The 19844-nt window shown below is 41.0% G+C and overlaps 1 protein-coding gene across 1 annotated transcript in view; it reads left to right on the forward strand.

Moving 5' to 3' along the window:
• Positions 1–19844, forward strand: part of LOC145407052 (uncharacterized) — a 137622-nt gene that overhangs the window by 15641 nt on the left and 102137 nt on the right. The window contains exons 4-5 of the mRNA XM_080278075.1: positions 453–548; positions 749–910. Of these exons, the coding sequence (XP_080134201.1) occupies positions 453–548; positions 749–910 (258 nt within the window). The remainder of the gene's footprint in view (positions 1–452; positions 549–748; positions 911–19844) is intronic.

The raw sequence follows: 19844 nt of genomic DNA on the forward strand, positions 1-19844 counted from the left end.
TTTAACCTCTAACCTCTACCTCTAACTTGTGTATATTGGGACTTATTTGCCTGTAAATTGCAGAAGTGGAATCATAAGACCATGCTGTTGTATCCATGTGTTACTAATAGAACCATATTTATTTGTAGCCAGCCAGGAAAAGAATGTTAAACTGAAACGTCACAGGATGAATGTAGTATTTTAAAGTCTTATTTTCTCAGAAAAGGCAAATGTCTGGGACTTAATTTTGTGTTTTTGACAGTGCTGTATGAGATCCTACAATTGCAGAATCATTTCTCTGATCTGGAATTTTTGTATGTGGATGTTACCATACCTGACCATACCCCAACCTTTACTGACATGCCTAAGTCTCTGTAAAATGTATTAGTCTCTTGCGCTCAAATAAAGACTGAAAAACTTAAGTGATGGAGTGCAACAGTTGAACTAAAACATCAACATTTCTTGCCTAATAGGTCCAGGCCAACAACTATGCCAGCTTTACTGATGACCAGCAGAGGAATTGGTCCATTTTGCTGGAGTCTTCAAATTCCATTGATTTCCTCACACAGGTAAAGTCACTTGCACCTCATCCATGATTACAGTTTTTATAAACTGAGTCATTTCATTGTAATGTGTTTACATTTTGCTGTGACTTCTACAGGTGGAGTTTATTGTATTTAACTTTGGAAGTATAGGATGATGATGATGATGATGATTTTTTAAAAACTAGTAATGTATTTAAAGTTTTATTTACATTGCTGACCTTCAGATAGGTATATGTCGAGCAATGGCGAGTGGTGAGAGTAGCAGTGGTGTGGTGGCAACACAGGATGTTGGGGTGGGGGAGGGATCAACACTGAAGGAGGGGGACCAGGCTCAGCTCTCAATCACTACCTGGCAGGTCACCACAGATGGCAAGAAAGGAGAAGAGGTCAGCCCCTAACCCTTCAGTACAATAACTATATACACTCAATCCTTGAGTAACATGTGGTTGAGTAACACGTTTTTGTTCTAACGCAGTCAGCATAATGAGCCAAGTCATGTCATCATGTGGAAAAACTCAAGCTCACACTGGAAGTCAGCTGGCCTGGCGACTAAATTTGAAGTCGCGCGCGATGACGTCACCCTCTAAACTCTGTGTACCTTTCCTGGGCGCATAGTTCCATTCTGTATGGGTATTATCTCAATACCACACCCAGCCACCTAAGCCAAGCAGCACTAGTGGGATAGGTTAGGTGTTAGATTGAGGAAATTTTGCCTGGGAAACACACTGAGCATATTTTCGAGAAAAACCTATGGTTAGTTTTGAAACGACTGGGCGAGCATTGTTCCTGGCTGAGGGTTCCTGATGGCGAGATGAATACGCATACAGAATGGAAATATGCTTCATGGGCACACTCAAGGCCAAATGATTAGATGAAATTTATGGTTTTCGCAATTTCAGGGGACGAAATGGAACGAAAATGTATGCTAATCAGGAAAAAAAAAAAAATCCATGTGTTCTCGTGAGTTAGGGTTCAGTTCCACGTTCTTCATTCGATTTCATGCTTCCCAACACATTTCAGACCAACTGGGCATATGGTTATTAGTCCTTTCTCAGCCTCACCTAGTTCTTACCCTCTCATAATGGGTTTTGCAGTTTTAAGGGACGAAATGGAATGAAAATGTTTGCTAATTAGACAAAGCTACTCTTTTACCCATGTGTTTTCGTAAATTAGCGTTCAGTTCTACAGTCTTCGTTCGATTTAGTGCTTCCCAACACATTTCCAACTAACTTAGCATACGGTTATCAGTCCTTTCTCGCACCTCGCCTAATTCTATCCCACACTCATAATGGGTTTCACAGTTTTAGGGGACGAAATGGAGCGAAAATGTTTCCTAATTTAAAAAAAAAAAAACTTTCATCCATGTGTTCTCGTAAGTTAGTGTTCAGTTCTACATTTTCGTTCGAATTCGTGCTTCCCAACACGTTTCGGACCGACTGAGCATACGGCTATAAAGTCCTTTCTCGCATCTCACTGACTTTACCTCACAGTCATATGGGTTTCGCAGTTTTAGGGGATGGAAACTGAACAAAAATGTTTGCTAACCAGGAAAAAAAATTACTTCCATCCATGTTCTCTCACAAGTTAGCGTTCAGTTCCACATTCTTCGATCATCTTCCTGATAGTCTTATATTTTTCGGATTACTTATGGGAGGTAAATAAACGTTTCATGCTAAATCAGTTTCCCCGTTGTTTTTAGCTGTGTTCCACTGTGTCAACTCGTTTGACTTGTCAGGGTAACACCGAAAGGGCCTGTCCTAAATGTTTAACTACAGTTGACCTAACCTAGCCTAACTATATCTAATAATTTAACCTAATCTAACCTAGCATCCAGTTGGGAAATTTGAAGACAAAAACCACCTTTGAGTATGTCAAGACAATCGTAGGTATGGCTTAAGGAATGTGATGATAAAAAGTGGGAAGTTTTTCTGCAGGAAGTTGTAATTTATCTCCCTTAAAATAGTCGGAAAAACACTTAAAACAAACTGGAGGAATACGAATTGAATTGGTAAGGTCCTTCTACTGCTTTAAGTAAAGCGTACGATTACCGAAATGGCAAAAAAGTGTGGAGTACATGAAAGCATCATCATATCGATTTGGAAGGACCAGAAGATAAAGATCGTGTGAAGGAAGTGATGCGAACCTTGTAGCACTGAAAGTTTATATTTTTCCTGGAGCTGACTGAGAAGCTTAGGCCTATAGGGCGTTATGTTGAGCGTCAGAGAAATTCTCATTTTTACTCCTCCTTACCACCTTACCCCACATAAATTACCCCCACTTATATGCACCATCAGGTAAAACAGTGAGATATAATAACTGTAATTAAGAGCACCGGTGATATTAGAAATAGCATTAACAAAAAAAGTCGGGTTGGGTACCCTTATGTTGATACGTAGCCTCCCGGCACTCATCCCCCACCCCGACCCATAATATTGTCATAGTTTTGCCTTCTCGTATCATGTGGCCTTACAAGAGACGTTAGGCCGTATGGTTAGACTAAAATTTATGGGTCTGGCAATTTTAGGGGATGAAATGGAACGAAAATGTTTGCCCCCCCCCCCCCCAAAAAAAAAAGCACATTGAGCCGGTGATGGTTTATATCCAAGGGGTGGTTGGGGTTGATTGCTCATGTAATGCCACTCGGGGATGAGTGAGGCTGATCACTTTCATCTTAAATGTCGGGACCAACTGCCTAGCCACGGGCTCCTACGCTCCTCATGGGGCAATGTAGGATTGGACGATGGATGATGGATGACTCTTTCATCCATGTGTTCTTGTGAGTTAGCATTCTGTTTCACATTCTTCATTCAATATCGCTTTTCCCAACACATTTCGGACTGACTGAGCAGTTTAGCCATATGCTTAGTCTTTCTGAAATGTGTAGGGATGCGCGATATCAAACGAAGAATGTAAAACGGAACATTAACTCATGAGAACACAAGAATGAATGTAATTTTTTCTGGTTAGCACAAATTTTCATTCAGTTTCGTCCCCTAAAACCGCCAAACCCATAAATTTTCGTCTAACCATACGGCCTAAGGTCTCTCCTGAAGGCCACATGATGCCATATGACACAAGAGAAGGCGAAACTTTGACAACAACATTGGGGTTGAGAGGCAGGAGAAAAATACCGTGGAGCTACGTATCAATTAAAAGGTACCCAGCCCAGCTTCTGTTTTTGTTAATGCTATTTTTAATAACACCGATTTTTAAAATTACAATAGCTATAACTCACTGTTTTACCTGATGGTGGGTGCAAGTGGAGATAATTTCCGTGGGGTTAGGTTGTAAAAAGGGATAAAAGTGAGTTATGAAAATTCGCCAGGACACATTGTACCATTATACACGTAAACATATTGTCTGAGTGATGCGGATTTGGGTACCACGGTCCTTGTCCAGTCCCTATTGCCCGCGGTACTCGAGGTTTGAGTGTATATATATATACAATATATATATACAGTATATATATATATATATATATATATATATATATATATATATATATAATTTTTTCCAGTTACCATATTGTATTCATTGTTTTCTTTTTTCCCACATTTGTTGAAGGAAGATTATGAATATACAGTACAGTAGAATCTCCTAAATTGCCCTCTTACGAGACTGAAGACTCGCCTTGATTTGAGAATTCTGCGAGTTAGAATTAACTAATGGGGAAAATTACTTACGAGTCTGTCATTTTGGAAAAGTTGCCCCTCTTACCCCAAAACCAACATCAAACTGGTCAAAACCTACATCATACTGGTCACCAGTGAACACTAGCAATCCGGAGAAGAAGTTAATAAAGCATATTTAATGGAAATGAACAATATTGTAAGATTCTTACATGCCTCAGTCTGATGACATTGCTTGAATGGGCAGGGGAGGGGGAGGGGTTCCAAGGATTGAGGCTGACTACAGCCTCTCAGCACAAAGTGAGTGGGCTGCTGCCTCATGCTGCCGCCTCACCCAGGAACCCCTCAAAGTCCTGTGTGGATACAACAGAAGTGGTGTTGTTGTCGCCTTCAGCTGCTTCCATGTCATTGTAAGAATCGTTGATTCGTTGAGCTTAATTCTTTAGCAAATGGGTGCGGGCTTTCCATATTTTCTACTGAAATGAGTCTTTCACAGGTTCTTATTATTCCTGGATTACCACAACTGCTGGGCATTTTTATAAGCATACATCTAAAAGCTATAAATGAGGATTTAGAATATGTGATACACTGACTCATCCAGTTGGAGCGTTGATTGGTAAATCAGCGCAGCCGTTGGAGAGATTGTTCCTAAACACTGATGATGATGACCTGCCCGCTTCCTTGATTTCCCCCAAGTTTTGTTTTTTTCCACACTTCTTGCAGTCACAGTTCAACAGTTAACTATCTGTGTTACACATGTACAGTCTAGGATTTAAGTTGTAAGACTCAGTTTCAGTACAATTTTCAGCCACAGATGATGTTTTAATCATTTTTTGAGGGGAGAGTGGCAGAGTTAGGAAGTAGGAGATGTGAGAATGAGGAGGTGAGGGGGTTTGTGGGTGGAGCCCTTGTACTCTGATTCAGTGCTTCGGGAATGTGTGTGTGTGTGTGTGTGTGTGTGTGTGTGTCTCTCTCTCTCTCTCTCTCTCTCTCTCTCTCTCTCTCTCTCTCTCTCTCTCTCTATTGCAGTGCAACAAGTGACATGAAGAAAAGTTGAAAAGAAAAAACAAATTGAGGTAGTGATATTTATCAATGATTCTTGAGTTACATACAGATCTTATGTCACCATGCCTATCCATCTATTATTATGTGTGCCTGATGGATGGATGGATGAATGGAAAATAAATGTAATCACTTCCCCTTTTACACTGCTTCACGGTGAATCTTTTAGATGAGCTCAGGGACTTGATCCAAACCGTACCTTCTCTCTCTCTCTCTCACACACACACACACACACACACACACACACACACACACACACTAGGCACCGAGGAGAGCAGACGCGCGCCACCACTGCTCCATACCTGGCCAACTTGGCCAGTGGCATTCCCAAAATTAGTATCTTTATATGAGTCAAGCTCTGTACCAGGTTAGACTAAATTGTGTTCTGATATAAAAAAGAAGTTTTAAGTAAGACTTGTTCAAACAGAAAAGAAAACAAAGTAGTGCAAGAATGCACACTGTCAGCTGATCGTTTGTTTAGTCTACAACTGCCCCAGGGAATGTAAGTACTATATGTGCTTTTAGTACTGCAAATTGACCACATACTTTAGTAAAGCAAATTTGGAAAAGAAAAGGGATAAAGGTAGAAAGCAGGATGATGATTTCTACCAAGAATTGGTTGAAATGGAGAATCACAATAAATTGGTGGAACGAGTACATAGATTAGAGATGGCTTTTCAGAATGAGATTGATGAAATTAAGAAACAGATGCACATGCAAAATGAAGAAATAGAAAAATTAGGAAAGGAAGTCAACAAGAAAGACGCAACCATAGATGAGTTAACGGTAGAATTGGGTTCACTTAGGAGGAAAATTAGTGAAATGGCAAGTACAGTAGTCAACCACGAGAGTATTGTGGAAGAGTTCAAAAATGATACAGAGACAATTAGGCAAGTAAGCAGTCTGATAGACCAGAGCAGTGATATTGAGGAGAAGATAACACAGGTGAATGAAGCCATGCAAAGCTACAAAAATGATGCGGAAACCACTTATGCTGAAATGGTGAAAGTAAAGAAAGACTTAGAAACCAGGGTGGAAGAAAAAAGCATTGAAAAGGAAGTGAAAAGAATAATCCAAAACAATCCTAAGTTAGTCAGAGATTCAGTAGATATCAACAAATCTATAGTAATCACTGGTATAGAAGAGGAAGAAGTAAAAAACAAGATCTCAGGAGACAAAAAGGAGATGGCAAATGTAATGAGCATATTGAAAGAAGTATCAGAGGAAATCTGTAGTAAAGACATAGAGGAACACAAAAGTTAGGGAAATACGAGAGAAGCAAATCAAGACCCCTAAAGGTAACCTTCCGGAGTGTAAACACTGTGGAGGAGATACTGAAAAATGCAAAGAATCTTATGGAAAGAGGAGTTCAAAAATGTATGGATAAAAAGATGCCTAACACAAGAGGAACTGGAATTACTGAAAGAGAAGAGAGAGGAAGCAAAAACAAAAAATGAGAGAATATCAGAGGAGGAGGAGAATAAATTTTTTTTACAAAGAAATTGGATTGCAGGTACGAAAGTGGTACATAAACAGGAGGGAATGAAAAGGAGGAAGGTAGTAGAACCACATCATGACAGGTATATAAACAAGATGATTCAAGTTGATGTACTCAGATGTGGGTGAAATGGTATCTGAATTATTAGAGATGAATGATTGTCAGAGAAAATGAACCACATATAATATGCCTAACTGAAACAAAATTAACACCAAGGATATCAAATGACATCCTAAACTTAGAGGAATATAATATGTGGAGAAGAGATAGGAACTTAAAAAAAGGAGGAGGAATTATAATATTAACTAAGAAAAATCTAAAACTCGAAGAAATAGAACTAGATATACCCTCACAAGTAGAACTGATTGCAGTAGAGATCAATACATCTGAAGGGAAAGTAATTGTAGCCAATTTGTACATGCCACCCAGATCAAACACATGGGAAAGAGACGAATATGAGGACCTGGCAGAGAGTACAATTCAGAGTTTAAGAGCATTACTACATAGAATGGAAAAGAAATCAGAAAGAATTATAGTAACTGGAGATTTTAATACAAATATAAATTGGAATACTCTAGATATAATAAGCCAAGAAAGCTGTTGGGACCAAAAGCTCCTGGATCTCATGCAAGAGTTTTTCCTAACGCAACATGTAAGGGAAAGCACCGGAAAAAGAGGACTCAATGTACCCTCAGTGCTAGATCTCATATTTACTAGGCAAGAAAATGATATTGACAATTTAATATATCACCCTCCATTCGGCAGAAGCGACCATGCAGTACTAAATTGCAACTTCAGGATTGCATATGACATAGTTAACTGCAATGAAAGTTACAAAAAGAGCCTAAACTATAGAAAGGGAAATTATCATGACCTAAAGAAGTACTTCTTAGAAATTGATTGGGAAATGGAGCTTAGAGGACAAGATTTAAATTCTGTATATAAAAAATTCTGTGAACTTTATGAAATAGGAGTCCAGAAGTACATCCCACAGCACAAAGAAGCAGAAAAGAAAAGAAAGAAAAGGTTCAATACAGAATGTAAAAAATCAAAAGAAAAAAGAGATTTGTTGTGGAATAGATACAGAAGACACAATAGTGAAAGGGCATATAATAATTACAAACAGGCAAGAAACGATTATACAAGAATAAGAAAGGAAGCCCTAAAACAGTTTGAGGAGGATGTAATAAATAAAAGTAGTGATCAACCAAAGCTATTTTACAGCTACATAAGAAGCAGAACAGAAAGACAGTTTGGTTTCAGAAAAGGAAAATCATGTGTTACTAATCTGTTGAGCTACTATGACAGAGTAACAGACACATTACAGGAAAGAGAAGGATGGGTGGACAGTATCTATTTAGATTTCAAGAAAGCATTTGACACAGTACCACACCAAAGACTTTTACGGAAACTGTACCATCAAGGAGGAATTTGAGGCAAACTGTATTGTTGGATGCAAGATTTTCTCATGAAAAGAGAAATGAGAACAGTACTAAGGGGAAATTACTCATCATGGAAAGAAGTAACTAGTAGAGTACCACACGGCTCAGTGCTGGCACCAATCATGTTTTTAGTGTATATAAATGATATAGACAGTAACACTGGAAATGAAAGCTATCTAAATATGTTTGCAGATGATGCAAAAATACAAAGGAGAATTACTAACACAGACTGTTGTAAATAACTACAAGAAGAATTAAATAAACTTCATGAGTGGGATAATACATGGCAAATGGAATTCAATGTGGACAAGTGTCATGTAATCAAGTTTGGTAAAAGTGGAAAAAGACCTAATTGGGATTATACGTTAGGAAATAAAACCCTACACACATCAGAAAGAGAGAAGGACCTAGGTGTGATTATCAGTAACAGACTATCTCTGGCTGACCACATCAGTGAGAAGGTATGGAACATGTATACACTGCTTGCAGCAATGAGAATAGCATTCACATACATAAATGAAGACATGCTAAGAAAGATAATAACATCATTCATCAGACCAACCCTGGAGTATGCATCAGTAGTCTGGAGTCCTCATCTCAAACAAACACATAGACAAGTTTGAAAAAGTTCAAAGGGCCGCTACAAGATGGGTACCAAGCTTAAGGGATCTAAACTACGAAGAAAGACTAAATAAACTGAATCTACCAACACTACAGGAGAGAAGGAGATGAGGTGACATGATTGTGCTATATAAATGCATTTCAGGGAGGGAGAAAATAGACATAAATGATTACTTAACCTATGGAAGCATCAGCAAGAGGACACTTCAAAAAACTGCATAAGAAGAGAGGTGATAAAGACGTAAGGAAATTTAGTTTCCCAAATAGAGCAGTTGATCAGTGGAATGCACTACCGAATGAAATAGTGTGTGCCAAAACAATTCACAAATTTAAGGATATGTACGATAAATATAGTTTAAGACGCGGGACAGTACGAGCTTGACTCATTACTGTATAGATACAATTAGGTAAGAACACACACACACACACACACACACACACACACACACACACCACATCCCTGTCTACTGCAGTGTGAGGTGAACACAGAAGTCATCTGCAATTTGCCTGTGTTCATATAGGCTATCCAGGTGCCTCAGTCCAGTAATGGGTGACAGCAGACAAATATCCTACATGATGGCCTGTCCTTTGCCATTTACCTGCTTTTCCTTTCACATCACCCTCTCTCATATATCTCTCCATCCAGCCTCCCCATCTCATTCTTTGTCCCTATCCCCCTCCCCCAGACTGACATACACTCTTCTAGTCAGTCTTTCATTCTCCATCATTTCCACATGACCAGTCCATCTCAGAGTACTTATCACTTTCATTGACTCCCCTTTCAGCACCACAATGCTCCTTCAATTCCTCATTTGTCTGGCTACTTCTTCATATAACTCCTCATGCTCCTGTCAGATAAACTATCTGCCGTGCAGGCATTTATTCAGTTATTTCAAACCGACAGGAACGGATTACGGTGTATGAGTACAGTAATCACTCCAATATCCGGATCAATAGAGCCATCAGTAGGTTCGGATATTGGTTTTGTCCGGATATTGGGCCCCAGCTTATGGACTTGTACTTACGGACCCTAACACAGAGAAACACCTATACAACTCCCTCCGGACATGCATAGCACCTATTTAACACCCAAATCACACCAATAAGGCACATAAATGACTGAAATAAATGCAATAGACACATAAAATGTGGGTTTAGAAGTATGTTCATACATTAATAAACATTCTGGTACTTATGGACTCTAACCGAACCTAACCTAACCGAACCTAACCGAACTCTGAAAAACACATTCCTACTGCACATGCATGAGGTAAGTTTAGTATGGAAAGAAGTACAGTATGACACTTTCTGGTAAGTATAGTATGGGAAAAAATACAATATGAAACATTCTGGTAAATATAGTATGGAAAATAGTACAACATGAAACATTTTGGCTACTTACAGCAAGTCCCTGGCCACCTCGATGAATAACCGCCTCCTCTCGGACTCTGACAGTAAGAACGATTTCCTGAAGCACTTGCACTACACTCTTCCTGAAGTCTTGCACTGAACTTAGTCACTAACACACAGAAGTCCGTTCTTTTCACAGTGTTCACTTTAGTCCAAATAATGTTCCATTAAATTTAAGTGTTGCACATTAACTTTTCCCAAGCCATGGCGAAGAGCGTAGGTCTTGTCGCGGTGAGAGACAGGCGGGAAGTGGGGAGGATGCAGCGGCGCTCTATCGGACGTCGGAGGAATGACGAACCAAAACAATGCTCTCACGCGGCGCGCGCGGCAAGTTCAAATTACGGACGGCAAAAAATCGATTTTTTTTCCATTTTTTTTGGATTTTCGGACCATTTTGGGAATGTTTGATCCCAGGACGATAAGGTTCGGTTAGTGGGGATGTTCGGTTATTGGGCGTCCGGATATTAGAGGGATTACTGTAATTATAAATCTATACTTGAGAGTCAGTCAAGTTTAAAGGCATATTTACCTCACTCAAACCATACTTCCAAAAAAAACATACCAGCGTTTAGGCATTACAAAAAATCTTTGACAGTGGAAGAGTTGAGTCTTAAAATTTAATTATTGTCTGTTCTTACGATAAGTCACAGTAATTATTTCTGCCCTATTCTTACAATTGCAGCGAGTCATCCTATTATTCTAATGCTATTCGTATGATTGTTCAAATAAATATCTATCTATCGCCAGACGCCATAATCCCGTAAGGGGTGGCCATTTGACTTTGAGTTATTTGTTTTACAGGGAGGGGCACTAACCCTCCACCAACCCACTTGTTGACACGTAGGGAGCACGTATGGTTTGGTTATATGGTTACCACCCAGTGTTGTAAATGGTTTCTTGGCTTAAAGGAAACCATTTGGCTTGTCAATCAATGTAAAGCCACCTGTAAAGGAAAGAAAAGCTATAAGAAGTGACAGGAAAGATGAGAGAAATAGGAAGAGAGGAGGGCAGGCACAGAAAAAGAATGATACAGGCTAAGGAAGAAGTAGGCAGCACTACATCAAGTGAGTGGATGATGGTCGCCACAACCTACCAGTAAAAAATGCAGGTATACCCTGGTTTAACGATGCAATTGGTTAAGTACAAACCCATCGTTAGGCGGGGTATCGTGTCTCGGTAGATTTAACATGTATAGGGATGCGTTTCTGACCCTAGAGTTTCCCCCCAACCAGTCCTAAACCCACCCAAATGAGTCCAAAAACAAGTTTAAAGCCAATCTAAATGTCCTGACAGCTGTAAACGAAGCTACCCTGAGCCTAACACCCATAAATAACTCACCAAAACCAACAAATAAAATCTGAAAATCGTCAAACATAAGTCTGGAAAAAATCAAGCTTAGTAAACTGTATCCCAGAATGACAACGTTCACCCCACCTGTAGCTAAAACACATTCATCTAAGTTTAAAAACAGTTTATAAATCAACCTGAATACACGATTTTAGTCTAAAATATCATCAAAATCAGTAACAAAAGTCAAAACCCATCATTAAACCGGGGTTTTGCCATTGTTAGGTGGGGTATGATGGTATTTCTACCCCCATCATTAAGCCGGGGTATCTCATCTAGGGGTATCGTACATCAAGGTGCACCTGTATATACAGTATTATTTAATATTTACAATCATGTTGGGAAATGTTATTGTATTTTATTTCTGTCTAAAACCACTGTGGTTATTGTTCCTCCAAGTTGAACTGTCAGAGTTTTTCATTCTTTTACAGTTGATATCAGAGACTTCACCGGCAGAATACAAATGTACCATAACTTGACATCAACTCCATACCACTTCTTCATGAATACAGCAGAATCAAATTCTTGTGGTAATCTTCTAATAAAACTCTGTTCAAGACAGAGAGGTGCCAGTTTTGACCCAGGAAAGTGGACACATCACCTTTAAGCACATCTTTTACACCCATGTTCACAAAGTTAGAGAGGGACTTCTATTTTAGCTGTGTGTGTGTGTGTGTGTGTGTGTGTGAAGTTGCATGTCATCTAATGGCATTTCAAGCTCAGTGGCTGGTTGAGTAGTTTGGTCGGTGAATGGGAAGGGTGGGTTAGTTGGTGGGGGGAGGTAGGCAGGGTGGGTAGTCAAGTGGGTTGGGTGGTGTAGGGGGGTGGAGTGGTGAAGTGGGTGGGGTGGGCAGGCAGGGTGAGGTGAATGGGCAGGGTTGGGTAGGTGGGTGGGTGGTCAGGGTAGGGTGGGTAGGGGCAGTGGGTGAGTAGTGTAGGCAATACTGTATACAGTGTGATGGTGGGTGGGTAGGATGGAGTGAGTAGATGGGCAGGGTGGGGAGGATGGGTGAGTGGGAGAGGTGATGTGGTCAGGTGGATTGGGCACATAAATGTGATGCAGAGCTTGATGGGTTTGTGGGTGGGCTTTATGATTGGGTGGATATGTGGCCTACCATAAAACAAGCCAGAAGATGGGCTTACTATTCTGGGTGGGTGAGTGGGTGGGTAGGTAGATAGGTAAGGGAAAGTAGGTTCACTAAGAAACAGACCCATGTTTGGAATAGGTCCACATCGGAAAGTAGGTCCATGGGGGATACGTTTTGGGGGGAAATGGGCGCAGTTGCAAGCACAGATTGAACTTGGAAAGAATGTTGAAGGAGGAAACTGGTTCTTAAGGCCGTTTGATGTTTTGGTGTGTGGAATGGCGAGATAATAGATCAGTAGGGAAAACAGGACAGTGGAGGAAAAATATGTCCATTGAAAATAGGTCATGTTCAGTAAAGGTGGTCCATGGAGGAAAAATAGGTCCATGAGGGTTAATGGTCCTTGGTGGTAAATAGTTCCGTGGTTAAAATTGATCACTGGGGGAAAAGCCCATGGGAGTAAACAGATTCATATGAAAAATAAGTTGATAGAGTATCAATGGTCCAGGGAAGAAATATGTCCATGAGAGTGTAGGTTCTTGGACAGGGCCGCTGACAGCCATCACCAGGCCCTGGGCAAGATTGTTGACAACAGGCCCCCATCCCCTGAAAATTGTATTGAATTTATTATACTCGAAGTCTCGTTCATGGCTAGAACGCTCCCTAACCCCTTAACTGCGGGGATGTCCGTAGCACACCGTGCCCGTCCCGTTGGGATAATCGCTCTCTGACTGACTTTTTAAAAATATTTGCCAAAAATCAGTTATTAGTCGTAGAATATTATAATTATATATGCCTATGCCACATACCTTCAGCTTTCTCCTGGGATGTTTGTTGAGCCCTCGTCGACTACCATAGGACTCGTAGAGACTTCTGAAGTTGGGTAACGAAATCTCCACTTTACACTTCCCAATACCCCATAATATGGTTACCACTGCCTGATATTGTCACTACAAACACTATTCTATGAATTTCAAGTAGTTTGGAATCCATACTCCAAAAAAAAACCACTGTGAAAGCAATGTAAGTTACGAGCGCGTACGAGCCATTTCTAGCCGCACTCTTTCCCCACTGGTATTCTGAGGCGGAGCTGTCATTTATTATAAACACACTCTCACTTTATATTCCTAGTACCTTATTACGCATATTTTTATATACAATATTTATCTATAAGTTTCCTTCACTACTAGTAGTTTAATTTCACTCCAGGCATTCACTTTCTCGTTCAGGGTTTTCTCTTAAACCTGGAGGACTTCTTGTTTGTGGTGATTTCAGTTATTGGGTTGGCAGTCCAGAGTTAAAACCATTTTCTTCAGAATTCCATGAGTTGATCACCCAGAACAATTTTTTCAATCATGTGAGTAATCCAACTCATGTCTCAGGACATGTCCTTGACTTGATCTTGTCCCCTGTTGGTTGCAGGCGCGTATCAAATGTGGGAGTTGACTCATTTGACCCCCTCATCTCTGATCATGCACTGATCACTCTTAGTTTCGATGTCCCGAAATCCCCTTCATATCAAAAGGTCATCAGGTTCAGAAATTACAGGAATGTTGACCTCCAGTTGATGTGTCTTGAAACGTTTAAACTCCTTTGATTCTTCCAGTGTTTCTTCTGATGAATTGGTTGATATTTACAACAACGAGCTTAGGTCAGTTTTTGACCATTATTGTCCTGAGGTAGTAAAAACAATTACTGTATGCGATGATTCTCCTTGGTATGGTCCATCCATTAATTCTTTGCATAGACAACGTAGCAGGGCAGAACGTGAGTGGCGCTTGCAGTGGACCGAAGTAACTCATTTGCGTTGTGTTTTTGCGAGAAGAGCAGTCATTCACACTGTACTGTAAAAGCCCAGAAGGCTAGGTATTATCAAAATAAAGTTGATTCATGTAGCGGTGATAAAAAAAAATTGTCTGCAGTTGTGAACAATTTGGTTGGTCAGAGGAATGTAGTTGTTAATCCAACTTCTGTATCTGATACCCAATTGGCTTCTGATTTTGCTTCATTTTTTACAAGCAAGATATCTCGCATAAGAAGTGATTAGACAGCAGTTCTCTTAGTGAAGCGTACTCTACTCAGTTGACTTCCAGCCACAGTGCACCGGGGATCATTTGCTTTCAACATTTCATCTGCTGGATGTAAACAAAGTCAAATGTTATATCAGAGAACTTAATAAAACATTTCGCTCACTCGATCCATGTAACATGTCACAACTACCTGATGTGTATGAGCACGCTGCAGACTTTATCTGCAACATAATAAGTAGATGCTTCTTAGAAAGTAATTTTGTACAGTCAGAGAAACGTGCTTTGCTTAGGCCCCTAATTAAGAAACCTGGCCTTTATGTCGAGAGCATGACAAATTGTCATCTCGTCTCTAACCTGTCTTTTTTATCCAAGATTATTGAGCGGGCCATACTCGATCAACTCGTACCACTACTGGAACACAACAGAGTTGTTCCTGTTGTTCAGTCAGCATACAGAAAATACCATTCAACTAAAACTGCACTAAAAAGGATTCAGAGTGACTTGGCAAACACTTATAGTGAGATGTCCTCTGTCCTAGTTCTGTTGGATCTGTCTGCAGCTTTTGATACAGTAGATCATAAACCATTGTTGGACGATCTGTATTTTTATGGCGTTCGTGATAGTGCCCTTTTGCTCCTTAAGTCGTATCCGTGGGCCAGATCTCAGAGAGTGGTTGTTAATTACGCTAACTCTGATTCTGCTCCCCTTCTATTTGGAGTCCCTCAAGAATCAGTTTTGGGTCCAACTCTATTTACTATATACACAAGTAGTTTATCGTCTCTACTTGATGCTCATGATGTGTCCTATCATTTTTATGCTTATAACACCCAGCTCTATGTTAAGATGTCAAATATCAACGATACTAAGACAAAGTTTGAATCTCTATCTATCTATTGCCAGACGCCTCAATCCCGTTTGGGGTGGCCACAAACAAATCGCCTCCACGTCGCCCTGTCCCCCGCCATTTCACTGCCCTGCTCCCAACTCACACCCTCCTCTCTCGTATACCTCTCCACCCCATCCCTCCATCTCATCCTCAGCCTCCCTCTACCTCTTCCCCCCTCCACCTCACTCACATACACTCTCTTCGTCAGTTTCTCACCCTCCATCCTCTCCACATGGCCAAACCACCTCAGTGTGTTCCTCCTAACGCTTCCTATCACATCCACATCCACACCACAACACTCCTTTATATCCTCATTCATCAGCTTGTCTCTCCATGTGACTCCACAGGCTCCTCTTAAATAACTCATTTCCACTGCTCTCACTCTTGACTTGTGTCCTTTCAACAATGTCCAAGCTTCACTTCCATACGTTAGAGTTGGTATCACAATACTGTCATGTAGTAACTTTTTCACTTGCATGTTCACTTCCCTGTTTCTTATCACTGCTTTCAAAGAACCAGCAACCCTTCTTCCCTGCTGTACCCTTTCAAGCACTTCACCCTCCAAACCTCCATCCTTACTCATCACACTACCCAAGTATTTAAACGTACTCACATTTTCCAATTCTTTACCATCCAACCTCGCTGTACATTCACTGACTTCACCTCTCTCAAAGACCATCACTTTACTCTTCCCTACATTCACCTTTAGATTCCGTTTCTTACACACTCTCCCAAACTTATCCACCAAGCCTTGCAGCTCCCCTTCCTCTTCACTCAACAGCACAGTATCATGTGCAAACAACAGGACAGGGAGTTTCCAAACACTATCCTCTCTCACCAGGGCCACTCCAAAATCCACTACCCTACCTTGTACCTCTTTTATTACCCCATCCATGTACAGATTGAACAACCATGGAGACATGACACATCCCTGTTTCAACCCAACCTTCAAAGAGAAAAATTCACTTAGTTTACCATCCACACGCACTGCAGCCTTAGCACCATCATTCATACTCTTCACAGCATTCAACAACTTCCCATCTACTCTATATATTCTTAATACTTTCCACAATCCTTGTCTGTCCACCCTGTCATATGCTTTCTCCAAATCCATGAAAGCCGCATACAACTTCTTTCCCTTCTCTAGAGACTTTTCCACTAAAGATCTAAGAATGAATATCTGATCTACACAACCTCTTCCCTTCCTAAAGCCTCCCTGTTCTTCTCCAACTAATTCCTCTGTTCTTTCTCTAACTCTGTCAATAAATATCCTACCATACATTTTTCCTATTATACTAAGAAGACAAATGCCCCTATGATTACCACACACTTCTTTTTCCCCTTTTCCTTTGTACAAGGGAATAATTATACCTGACTTCCAATCCTCCAGGATTCTACCTTCCTCCCAGGCCAATCTGCACATCTTCCACATCCATTCTACCACTATCTCTCCCCCATGCTTTAGCATTTCACCACACAGTCCATCAATTCCTGGGGCTTTCCCCAATTTAACTTTCTTCATTGCTTCCACAACTTCTAACCTACTGATTTCTTCCTGTCTTCTCACCTCCCTCCTTCTCCCAGCCATTCCCCAGCCACTTATACTCGCATTACTTCCAACCTGTATGTTCAACAATTCCTTAAAGTTTTCTCTCCATCTGCTCACTTTTTCTCCCTTCTCCACTAGTAATCTACCATTTTTATCTTTCACTCCCCTGCTAACCTCACTTCCACCCTGTCTTACTCTTTTCACCTCTTTCCAGAACATTTTCTTACAGTCCCTCCACTTTACACTCAAATTCCTTCCAAATTCCTCATCCACTCTCTTGTTACTCTCTCTTACTAATCTTTTCACCTCTCTCTTTATTTCTACATATAACTCTCTCTTCCGCCTCTGAACTTCTTCCACACCCCTATTTCTCATCCATTCGTTGTATGCTTTCTTCTTTTGTGCCACAGCCTGTCTCACCTCTTCAGTCCACCACGCTGTTCCTTGCACCCCCCTCCGTCTTCTCTTCCTCTCACACACCACATCACATGCTGCACATATTTCTTCTGTAAATATCCTGCACACACCTTCCACGTCCCCCATCTGCTCCAGTTCATATTTGCCCAATCGTTCCTCCACTTCTCTCTTATACTCTGCCTTTTTCTCATCCTCTTGTAACCTTTCCACTTTCCTTGCAACTACTCCTTCCTCTCGTTTTTCCCTTCTTCTATTCCTCCATCTTACTTGGATCCTAATTCTGGCCACCACTAAGTAGTGGTCAGAAAGTCCACTCCCCCAACCTCTATAAGCTCTTGCATCCATTACACATCTTCGCATCCTTTCATCCACACACACATAATCAGTCATTGCCTTCCTTTCATTCAGTTCATCACCCACCCTTCTCATCAACTCGCCATGTATACCTGTGGATCATTTTGTGCCTGAAGAGGGTATTGGCTATCACCAACCCCCTCCCAGCACAAATATCCACTAACGCTCTGCCATTCTCATCTATTTCAGCAGACACACCCCACTCACCAACTATTCCTTCCACTTTCACATTTCCGACTTTACCATTCATATCACCGATCAAAAACACTCTCTCATTCCTTCCAAACTTTTCCATGCACACTTCCACATTTGTCCAGAACTCTTCTCTCACTCTGCTTGCATGATCTTGCGTTGGCGCATACATACACACAATCACCCACATTTGTATTCCAACTTTCAACTTTACCCACACAATCCTCGACCCAACTGATCCATACTGTCTTATGCTGTTCTTCCATCTTTTACTCACAACTATACATACTCATTCCTTTGCCCTCTCATTCTCACCTACTCCTGCACATATACCCCATCCATACTCCCATTCTCTCACACTTTCTCCTCTCCATTTTGTTTCAGTTAATTCCACATACAACCACTTTCGCACCCTCAAGCACCTGGACAATCTCTCTCTTTTTCACCTCATCATTCGCTCCTCGTACATTCCATGTAGTCATTACCAAGTCCTTTGTCCGGTCCTGGGTCGTTATCGTTAGGTCAGTCCTTGGCTTCTTGTTTGTTTTTTTAGGTAGTTGATTCCCGGGGAGGGGCACTAACCCTCCGCCAACCCTTTTAGTCGCCTTTTACGACAAGCAGGGATACTGGGGGAGTATTCTTGAAAAACCCCCATACCCCCAGGGTAGGATGGCTAAGAGGAAACTTAAGCTGAATGATGGTAAAACTGAGATCATCATCATCAGAGGAAACAGAAGGTGTGATGACACTGACAGTGCCCCGGCTTTGAACATTGGCGTGTCACAGCTTCATCCAGTCAGTTCTGTTCTAAATCTGGGTGTTTATTTTAATTCTAAGTTAAATTACAAAGAACATATTAATCAGGGTGTAAGAGGGTGTAACATGCATATCAGAAATCTGTACTCTGTGAGAAAATTCCTGATTAGACGGAGCCTCTTAACATTGGTCCATGGAGTGGTCTTGTCTCGTGTTGATTATTGTAATTCACTGTGGGTTGGTCTTCCAAATAATATACTAGCAAAAGTTGAGTCTTTGTTGAACAGGGCAGCACGACTTATCTTTGGTCTCCCCTCAAGAACCTCAACTACCCCATTTCTGATTGAGTTGCATTGGTTACCAGTAAAGGCTAGAATTGAATTTAAACTGTGTCTTATTACATTCAAGGTTCTTAAGCTTGGTGAACCGAAGTACAGTAATCCCTCCACTATCTGATGTAATAGAACCAAAGGCATGTCCGGAAAGTGGTCCCGTCCGGAAAGTGGGCACCTGCCTGCTGGACTGGTACTTTAGGACCCTAACCCAGCCTAACTTTGAAAACCACCTGAATAACTCCCTACTGGACATGCATAGCACCTATTTAAACCTATTAAGCAACGTTGGGTCTGGTTAGTACTTGGATGGGTGACCGCCTGGGAGCACCAGATGCTGTTGGCATCCCTACGTCAAGTGGGGTTGGTGGAGGATTAGTGCCCCTCCCTGTAAAACAACTAACTCTAAGCCCTTGGCCACCCTGTCTGGGATACATGGCATCTGGCAATGAATGAATGAATGAAAAGACCTTATTCACACCAATAATGGACATAAGAATGAAATAAATGAAAAGGAACCAAAGAATGAGGAATTAGAAGTGACTGTACCTCAGCCAGAGTACTTACAGCACATCTGTGACCACCTTCTTAAGGCTTTGGTGGTGGTGAAAATGCTCTTGAAGCACGTACAGTAATCCAGTGTTGTGCTGCACTTACTGTACAGTAATTCTTTGCACTGAGTAATAATTGTTAACACTTCACTTTGTTAA

This window comes from Coenobita brevimanus, chromosome 72 (genome assembly GCF_032717465.1).
Source record: "Coenobita brevimanus isolate Jiangsu-jjx chromosome 72, ASM3271746v2, whole genome shotgun sequence".
In the NCBI taxonomy this organism is placed as follows: Eukaryota; Metazoa; Arthropoda; class Malacostraca; order Decapoda; family Coenobitidae; genus Coenobita; species Coenobita brevimanus.